General features: G+C 45.4%; 1 protein-coding gene across 2 annotated transcripts; it reads left to right on the top strand.

The window, feature by feature from the left end:
- Nucleotides 1-2,326: 2,326 nt before the first annotated feature.
- Nucleotides 2,327-9,135, top strand: BOD1 (biorientation of chromosomes in cell division 1). Of its 2 annotated transcripts, none has more exons than XR_003609124.2 (4): nucleotides 2,327-2,671; nucleotides 6,032-6,156; nucleotides 7,227-7,495; nucleotides 8,367-9,135. XR_003609124.2 is itself a non-coding variant. In XM_028102852.2 (4 exons), exons 1-3 carry the CDS (start codon nucleotides 2,435-2,437, stop codon nucleotides 7,420-7,422), a joined length of 558 nt encoding a protein of 185 aa, XP_027958653.2. In that variant the 5' UTR covers nucleotides 2,327-2,434; the 3' UTR covers nucleotide 7,423; nucleotides 8,367-9,135. The 2 variants fall into 2 exon arrangements, 1 of the variants encoding a protein (XP_027958653.2); XM_028102852.2 differs by having other exon boundaries at nucleotides 7,227-7,423.
- The last annotated feature ends 660 nt before the right edge of the window (nucleotides 9,136-9,795 follow it).

Genomic DNA, 9,795 nt, shown 5'->3' on the forward strand with positions numbered 1-9,795 from the left:
ATTATTTTTACCTAAAGAATACCTAAAGAAAATGAGACTACCTGGGCCAAAGTTAAAGCAATAATCTCCGTAGAATTTCTAAAGGTCCTGGATTATTAACAGAGCAAGGGTGCCCCCTAGTGCACTGTGTATTACACATTCCTTGACTGGGGATGAGAGCATTCTGGATGTTAAGTGGTGGCTTCCTTTTGCAAGTCTGGATTAATAATAAGCCTCCCCTAGGCTTGATCACCTTGGCTCCCCAAACCCCCACCCCATTTATATCAATTCCAGAGGCAAGGCCTCAGATATATAGTACAGCATCTTCTCACGATTCAGAATTCCACCAACCAGGACACAAGGATCCCCACACCGAGATTGCCAAAGGGTGAACCACCTACTGCCAATCTCCAGGATCACTTTCCCATTAGACCAATAAATTAATCCATCATTTCCTGCTATAATGCCTCTCTCTTTTCTGGAGGTTGTGGCTTAAGTGATACCCACCCTTTACACACACACACACTCTGACCTTATCCTAAAACTACCAGAAACAGGAACTTACACATTCACTTTGAACTAGGTTTTGTGCCACAGGCTGGGGATACAGTGATGAACAACAAGTCGTGGTCCCAGCCCTAAAGCTTACACTCTAGTAGGGGAAAAAAGTGGCTAATGAGTCTACTAATTATTCACTTTTAATTATAATAACTGCTACGAGAGAGTCTGCTCGGAGAGTCTTTATCAGTGAGACCAAAGGCAGATTAGGTCTGAGGGTCAGAAGTGTTCCCTGAGGAAAGAGACTAAGGTGTACTGTGCCAAAATGGAGAAAAGCCTGATGAAAGTGATCAGAGAGCTTGGGAGAGAACGGACATGGGGCCCAGGTAGCCTGAATTGGGCTTCTCCTGGGGCTAAACGTGATAAGTGTGAAGCCAGTTAGTCAGAATAGGCATTGGGTCAATTCAAGGATGGTGAGGTATTAAGAGAATGTCATTAACGTTAATGTTTGTCATTAATTGAAAAAGACTGAGCTGGATGTTAAAGAATGAGTATAAACTAACACCTGAATATTTAGTCTGAGAATTAAACTCTCTTGAGTAGGAAATGTTAACGCGGAGAGCATCCCAGATCTGTCTATTCTGCCTCTTCCCAGTAACCAACAGTATTGCAGAATTTATTATTTACAACCTCTCCACTGCTTATATAAGATGAGGAAGTAACAACAGCTGACCTAATTGCCCCAGGTGGGCAGGAGTTGAGCTAATAATAGGCTAAAGGCTGAAAGGAGGAGAGGATAGTGGTGGCAGCCACGGGGTTCCCATGGTGAACTGCGGCTAAAAACAAATCAGGATAAAAAGCCTTACCTAGTGTGTGAGGCCCGCTAGATCTCAGGAGGTTTGTTAAACGCTGCAAGATTTGTATTCAGAAAACCTGTGTTCAAAGCCGCCTCTTCAGCCTCTAGCTACAAAATGTCTCCATTTCTGCATCTGTAAAACAGCAGTAACAGTATCTGCTTTTTAGTTTCTTGTCAAGTAGTGGGTGTAAAGGGCTGAGCATCATACCTGGCATATTCCAGTTACTCAACATTAGTTTATTATTATTATTATCACCATTATTATTGACAATGTCTATTATCTGGGACCAAATCCACACACGCAAGAAATTCAGGGAAAACTTTTATCTTCTTCGTCTCAATGTTCTGTTATTTTCCAATTTTTAAAAATAAGTATGCACTGCTATTAAAATCTGAAGGAGTAAAAAGTACCTACACATTTTGGCATAATACAAATTTGATTGGTCCGCTGTTGCCCAAATTTCCCGGGCTCCTATTGTTCAAGGAGGGCGTGTGTGTGCACGTTAAAAGCAGATTCCTAGGCCCCGACCGAGAAATACCGAATCCGAACATCTCAGGGACAAACCCGTTTATACTTTTACTCAGTCCCACAGATGATTCTCACAATCGGGCACTTGTTGGGACCTGCTGATTCAAAGCGAGCGCTGCAGTGACCGGACGAAGAATGTCGGCGCAGGTTCTGGCGATCACGAGCACCTGAGCCTACAATACCCACACTGCCCCCGCAAACCAGCGCCAAGCGAGCCGGAGCCTGCCGGGAGTTGTAGTTTCCGTCAGCCAGACCTCTACCTATAAGAAAGGCTGAGATGACTGCCGAAAACTTCCCGCCCCACAATGCAAAGGCCATTGGTGACGTCATCTGCAGAGCGCCCGGGATGGAGCAGGCCGTTCCTACTACCGCCGCTGCATCAGAGCCTGCCTCCGCCGCCGCCGCCGCCGCCGCCGCCGCCGCCGCCGCCCCCGCCCCCGCCCCCTCCCCCTCCCTCCCCTCCTCTCCCGTCGCCGCCTTCTTGGGCGCTTCTGCCACCTCTACACGATCCAGGCCCTCTGTCCCTGAGAAGAAGTCGTGTTCAGTTTCCTTTGTGGGCCCAGGGCGCAGCCATGGCGGACGGCGGAGGCGGCGGGGGCACGGGCTCGGTGGGTGGCGGCGGAGCGGGCCAGTCCTCGGCGGGGTCGGCGACAGGCGCGACGGGGGCCGGTGGGAGCGGCGGCCCCATCAACCCGGCCTCACTGCCTCCCGGCGACCCACAGCTCATCGCTCTCATCGTGGAGCAGCTCAAGAGCCGGGGCTTGTTTGACAGCTTCCGCCGGGACTGCCTGGCGGACGTGGACACCAAGGTAGCCGGGGCCGACGGCGTCGGGCTGGGCGTGAAGACAGCAGGGTTGCAGGTTGGCTTTTCTAAAGCAGAGAGAACAATAAAAGATACTTTTTAAAAAGTCCTAGCAGTGAGGTATTAGGCCGCTTGAGGCAGTACAGGAAGCTTTCTGAGCGGTGTACACGTGTGTTGGGCTCCCAGTCCCATCACTGTTAGCTGTGTGACGGTCCAGTCGTTTCCCTGAACTTGGGGATTCAGTACTGGTTTCAGAGCCTAGGTCCTATCTTTCCCAAGGGGAGACTTCTTTAAGCCCCTCAGTAACAAACCTTTGTGTGTTAACATTGGAGAAGGGGAGGGAGAGTGGTTTGCACAATCATCAGAACGTTGTAGCAATTTGTTCCTTTTCTCTAGCTCAGTGATTTGCAGGCTTGAGTGTCCAGTTGAATTAAGGTACACTGGTGCAGAACCCTTATCTTGTACTCCATCGTGGATTAAAGGGGATTTGGTGTCAATTTTAGATCCTAATGCCATAGGTCAACCCCCTAGTAAAATGCTATTTCATGTTACTTGCCAAAGTCGTGGGGATTCAATGAAGTCAGGTGTGTTAAATGTCAGACATACAGTAGTTGCTGGAATGTTCCATTTTCTCCCGTTTCAGAAGCTTTTCTAACAAGACTAGGGTTGTAGGTTTAGGAGGCTCTGTTACTGACTGAGCCCCTCTAGGGAAGTGATTTCTCCTCTCTAAGAAAATCTGCCTACCCAACAGGAAAATTGTGAACTTAAAATTACAACTCAAAGATAGGGAAAGACATCTTCCATTTATTCATTGAACATTTATTGGCCTACAGCATGTGGGCTGTGTGGACATAGGAACAAGTAAGTCACTACCAGTCCTCAGAGCTTGTACTCTAGGGTAGAAAACTGACACGTAGACCAGATGGTATATACACTATGTGGTGTTAGAAGTGCTTAATATTTAGTGCTTATTTTCCTTCTTTAAGGTTCTCAGGGACATATCAACTGAGCTTCCACCTTTTCCAGGACTCTGGGTGTTCTCAACTTCCCATCACAAGTTCTCCACTCATATCTCTTATGTTTTGTTTTGTGTGGCTAAATCAATGTAGTATGCATGGTATTTTTAAAAGAGAGAAAGAAAATTAGTATTGTAAAGCTGTTGGGGGAAGGAGAGTTGGAGCCTTCCCCACATAACACCTTAGATGTTCCTTCCATTAGTTACTGGGTGGTTTTATTTCTGGAAGACTGTGTTTTCAGGCACTGTTGCTTTAGCCCCATGGTTCTCAGTTTGCCTCTTGGATCAGCAGCATCAACATCACTTGAGAACTTGTTAGAAATGTATATTCTTAGGCCCCTTCCCAAACTGCTGATATATTTCAGGGAAAGTGTACAGATGATGTTTGTAATTTACTTTGCAGTGCACCCAAAGTACAAATAAATACAGAACAAACCGATAAGTGAATCAAGTGAGGGATAGATAATGCAGTAAAATGTTAATGGCAGGCACAGTCTGTCCTTTCACTTCAAGAACTGAAGGGATTGTTCTATGTTGTCAAGATCTGTTCAGGTTTGGTGGTGACATTTGCTGTCCTTTGTCCTTTTTCGGTAAACAGTAACTATTATTTCAAACCAGGTGACTTATTTTGAATAGTATAAAGTATAGTATCAGGATGCATAGTTCCAAGTGACAAATTAATTCTAGTTTCTTTAAGCAAAGTGGTGAATCTCTTGACTTGGGCACCCCAAGAAAGGACTGATACAAACTGTCAGAAGAGTAGGGATGCATTTGGAACCGGGGATGCTCCTCAAGGGCTATCTTTCATTTCTGCTCTTTATAATAACTATTTTATTGTCACTGCAGAGCAGAGTCATCCATTTGGTCACTAGTATTTTGATTACATCTTACATCTTCTTCCTCTAGAAAAGGACTCTCGATTCTTGTTCAAAAAATCCCAGGGAACATCAGCATTGTCTTAGCATGGGTCAGGCACCCTCTGTCCTACCCTTGTGAGGAGAGGAAGGAGGAGTTGCTAGGTAGATAGTACATGGGTGTTTGTGAGTCAGTTCTCTTGGCCTTTTGGAAGAGTCCACCTATAGAGTTGAAGCCTGATGATTTTTTTTTGTCGATTTCATTTACCTGACTGCTAGGAAATTTTTGCCACAGTAACACTGCATAATAAACCAGATCACGGTGACTTATGATAAGCATCCATTCTCATGCTGATAGGGCTGCAGGTCAGCTAAAGTTCAGCTAATCTACTAATCTACTAATCTAGTAGGCTTCCGCTGGGAGGTTCAGGTGGCCTGGGCTTGGGTTTAACTTGGCTACATATAAACTCACCTTAGGTCCCAGGACATGCCGTTATAGAGGGTCACCAGAGCACAAGAACCAAGCCAGACAGAGGACGATCACATTTAAGGCCTCTTGTCACTAGCACCCCATTGACCAGACCGTGTCGCATTGCTAAAACTCAGCATCATTGGGGTAGGGAAGCAATCTCTGCCCAGGCAGAGGGGAGCAGGGGTGATGCCTAATAGCAATGCACACTATTATACCTGGTTTGAAGAAGAGCAGCTGATCATACCAGAAGGTCTTAGAGGCTGAGAATACATATTCCATGTATTCACCAAGTTCCTTCTAATTTTGTTGTGATCATAGTTGGGTCTAAAACCGACTATGAGCCAATAAGAGCCTCAAGCTCCATTTTTGGACTTAAAGTGTGCTTCCCCTCAGCTTTTCCCGGTGTTCCATAGGCTTTGACTTCAGTCTCCATTCTCACATCATGCTGAGGTTTGGGTAGCCCTTCATTTTATGCAGTGGGCTTTCCTGAGCCCTTATTTATTGCTGAGGATACCCTGCGAGGTAAGTGGGGGACAGTAATATTTCAGGTTTACAAATGGAAATAACTGAAGCTGAAAGGTTGGTGACTTGTTGAAAGTCAGACAGCTGGTTAGTGATGGTGCCAGGCTAGAACCCAGTTCCTCTGATTCAGAAACAGTCTAGGTCTAACCTTGGCTTTGCCACATTTTGGCCATGTGGGCAAGTTGTTTACTTTTTCTAAGCATAAATTTCTAATCTCTACAATGGGGGCAGGAGAGAGGTAATAGAACCTCCCTGTACCATTACTTGGAAAGTAAATGGGATGATGCATCTCGTCTTGTGCCTGCCCACCATAAAGTAAGCCCTTGGTTGCTAGTTAATTCATGCTCTACTGTACTACAGAGCCATCTTCATCGTCATGCTGGAAGTGTCTTCAAGGATTTGAAACATCTACATTTCTGTGGAAAGCAGTATTCTTAAATGACTGACCTCTAAAATTTTGGTGCGTGTAACTTCTTACCTTGCCTCTTCTTTTTAATGTTTCAGCCAGCTTACCAAAACTTGAGGCAGAAGGTGGATAATTTTGTGTCAACACATCTGGACAAGCAGGAATGGAATCCTACAATGAACAAAAACCAGTTGCGAAATGGTCTGAGGCAGAGTGTGGTTCAGTAAGTAATTAGAATTAAGAGTGAAAAGGTGGTGATCCCAGCATGATGTACAAGAAAGCTGATGCGCGTCATTATTTGGTCAAGGTGGATGGTACTTTACAGCAAATCCCATGCACAAGTTGCAGCAGTCCACCCCTTTCTTAAAGTTAAGGTTCAAGTAAGCAAAGGACTCAACTGACATTCTTGCTAGTTTATCCATCCTCCGTAGGCCTCCTGTGTAAACTCCACCGGGTACATCAAAAGATGCTCCAAATTCCGAAACATAATTCCCTGCTGCTTGAAGTTTTCAGTGTAGTTGGCCCATACGTGGGAGTTTTATACCAAGATATCAGTGTTTGGATCTTGGGCGAGAGGTCTGGAGTGTAACAGCAGCTTTTAGGAAGGCATGGAGGCTTATTAAAGTACGTCTGTCACGGTCACAGCCTGAACCTTAGTACGGTGCCATGCTAGTCACCCAGTGACTTCTCGGTGTCAACTGGGCACCGCAGCGGAGGCGGGCCATGGCATCTGGCTTTTTCTAATTTGCTCGTGATCTTTTTTTGCTCTTATCACTAGCACTTGTGTTCAGGTCTTGATCCACTGAACTCTCCCGGAATATCTAAAAGCTTGTGAAGCCTACCTCTTTAGAAATAGAAATATCGAGGACTTATGCTGAGTGAAAAAAGCCAGTATCAGAAAGATGCGTGGTGCTGATTCCATATATGTAACACTGGTGAACAAACAGTGACAGCAATGTAGACAAGATGAGGGGTTGCCTAGGGCTTAGGGACAGGAGGAGGAGGGTGAGTGTGACCCCAAAGGGGTAGCCCCAGGGGATGCTGTGGTGGTGGAACTAAGACCTTCATTATGGTGGTGGTTACCTGAAGTCACTCGGGTGGTAAAATGGCACAGAGCTACCTGTGCAAACACACAACGGAGTGCAGCTACGTGTGTGAAAACCAAGTAAGGTTGGATCGAACTGGTGTCATTTTTCCAGTTTTGGTATCGTACTGCAGGTACGCATGGTGCAAATGGGTGGCTGGGGGAAGGGTGCACAGACCTTCAAAGAATGGTCTGTTTGTCTCCACAAGGTCAGGGATGTTGGAAGCTGGAGTGGACAGAATCATTTCTCAAGTGGTGGATCCCAAACTAAACCACATCTTCAGACCACAGATAGAAAGAGCAATTCACGAGTTCCTGGCAGCCAAGAAGAAAGAAGCCGTGCCAGCGCCCCCTCCAGAGCCTGAGAGCCAGGACCCCCCAGCTCCCTCCCAGGATGCTTCCTAAGGTCCAGTATCCCGTCTTTTGTCCAGGAGCATTCGTCTCTGGCTTATAGATGTATAAAATGGATAGAAAAGGGGTAAGCCACTATTGGGGATCATGTTCTTTATATATTCAGAAAAGCATTTACTGCAGAGAGACTTCACCTACTGTTCAAGAGTCATTTTTTACTGAGAACTCATGAGTAGCATTCTCCTGTGTTAGTATGATCTTCTGTGCTGCCAGAGCTAAACATTTAAGCTGTGAATAGATGCTTCATTAGAAACCAACAGGGATGGTTGCTGTACACAAGAGAAATTCAAATGAAAGTCCTATTTTTCTCAACGAGTCTCATACCGGGACATGAGTTAAACTTGGGTTTGCAGTTTAAATATAAAGTCAAACAGTGCATTCGAAAACGGCATCTTAAATGGGACTCACAGTCTGCTTTAAGCCCTGCTGGATTTCCTTGTATTTAGAGATTGGCGTTTACCGCTGTCAACAACCATGGGATTCTTCTGTTATGCGCATGCCCCTTCCTGTTACATTTGGGATTTAATTTAATCTTAAAGTCAGCTATAGATGCACAAAGCAATGCTTTTTGCAGGCTTTGAAACATTAGTAAGTATGAGCAGTAACCAGCTGGTAAGCAGTGGATTCTTATCTAGCCACTGTTAGTAACCTGTTCCCTCATTCCATTTTGGTGTTCTGTTTGTCAGATTCATTAAGATGTTTATTATTTTTGATAGGAAAGCATCAGTGAGTGAACAGAGCAAGAGCACAAAGCTCGGGTGGAGCACTGCCTTAAGAGGGGGATTGTCTATTTGTACCTGTACTGGGGGAAAAACTCAATTCCATTATGGAGTATAAAACATTATCAGTCTTTCTAGTTTAATTGTAAATTCCTTTAGGAACATAAAATTAAATGTAGTCTCTTATCAAAAAGCATCTTGATCTGATTCTCTTTTTAGAATATGTCTGACACCTTTTGGAAGCTCCACTGAATTAACCATGAAGAAATGGATTCAGTTACTTAAGAGGAAAACTTCAGAATGAAGACAGGCTGAGGGCGTCACTGATTTCAGCGTTCAGCCTTGACCGTGGGGCAGTGTCCAGATTGAACAGGCAATAACAGAGTGGACCGTGTGTGCCCCCTCACTGTGCTGCCGTCTGGTCAGCCTGCCAAAGGGGGTGACACCCAGTAGACACTACAGAGATATAAAGAAACACTACATCAGTCTGGGGTTGTCCTGAAACAAACCTTTATACTTGAACTTGGGAGACTGTGTGGATTTTAGGGTTTGTGCTCGGGGATCCCTAGAGGGGCTGTAGCTACAGTGAAGGAACGTAACCAGTTCCAAAGACACAATTTCAAAGAATGACAGTAAAGGTTAGCATGGAGTAGGAATTAGTGCTTATTTGTCAACTAGAATGTATAAGCTGTCAGCACCAACTAGCTCGAAAGTTGTCATGACCCTCTTGTACATGAATCTTGTAACTTCGGTTTCCTTTCCTCTGTAAGAGGTGACAACACATGGGACCATAGAATGTGTGAGGAAGTGCAGACATCAGGTAGAAAGAAAAACATCTGCAGGCTGTCTGTCCAGGGCTGCTGCTTATCCTGCAAGGGCTAGTGAGTCTTGGGTGTGTTTATTTTATTCTCACGTTTGTGTTTTTTAGAAAAGTTGAATGATCAATAAATAGCTTAAGTTTTGTAATAAAGTCATTTGATACTCCTACTCTGAAGCCTCAACTGAGTGTAGCCTCCAGGCCTGTGAACCTGTGAGGAGTAACTTTTGTCCTCTGCCTGCCATTCCGTGCCCACGCAGGAGTAGTGGGCGGGGGAGGGATGGGTGAGCAGAACTTGGAGTTGCCCACCCCCTGAAGCTAGCAGGTAGCACTGGAAGTGGGCAGGCAGTCCCTCTTCTCCCCTGGACCATGACTGATGCTGGTCACTAGTTGTGAGGGCAGAATGATCTCTCCATGTTCCTCGAACCGAGTGTACAGCAGCAGCATCACTCAGGTATCTTAGAAAGGTGCATATTCTGACCCAGAAGTTCTGGGGTGGGATCGGAATGTGTTCTCGTGCTCCAGGGGATGCTCATGCTGCTGGACCCTGGCAAACACTTTGTACGGCAAGCCTTGAATAATATCAAAGCTTATATCAAAGAGTTTTGGTTCTTAGTGGAATCTGTCACTGGATATTGTTCATCCAGTAAATTTGTCAACTATTTAGCTGGTTCCCTGTTAAAATGAACCGCCTCTACCTTGACCATTTCTTGGCTTACAGTGAAGTTTGTGGCTCTTATGTCGGATGTTCAGGCACTGGTTTATCCTATTTCTGCCATTTACCCTCAGCTTCTGTTTACTCATCGAGGGGAAGTAGGTTCCCATGCATTC

This window comes from Eumetopias jubatus, unplaced genomic scaffold (assembly GCF_037043125.1).
Source record: "Eumetopias jubatus isolate StellerSeaLion01/CBP00866 unplaced genomic scaffold, mEumJub1_p1.0 scaffold_5, whole genome shotgun sequence".
Classification (NCBI taxonomy): domain Eukaryota; kingdom Metazoa; phylum Chordata; class Mammalia; order Carnivora; family Otariidae; genus Eumetopias; species Eumetopias jubatus.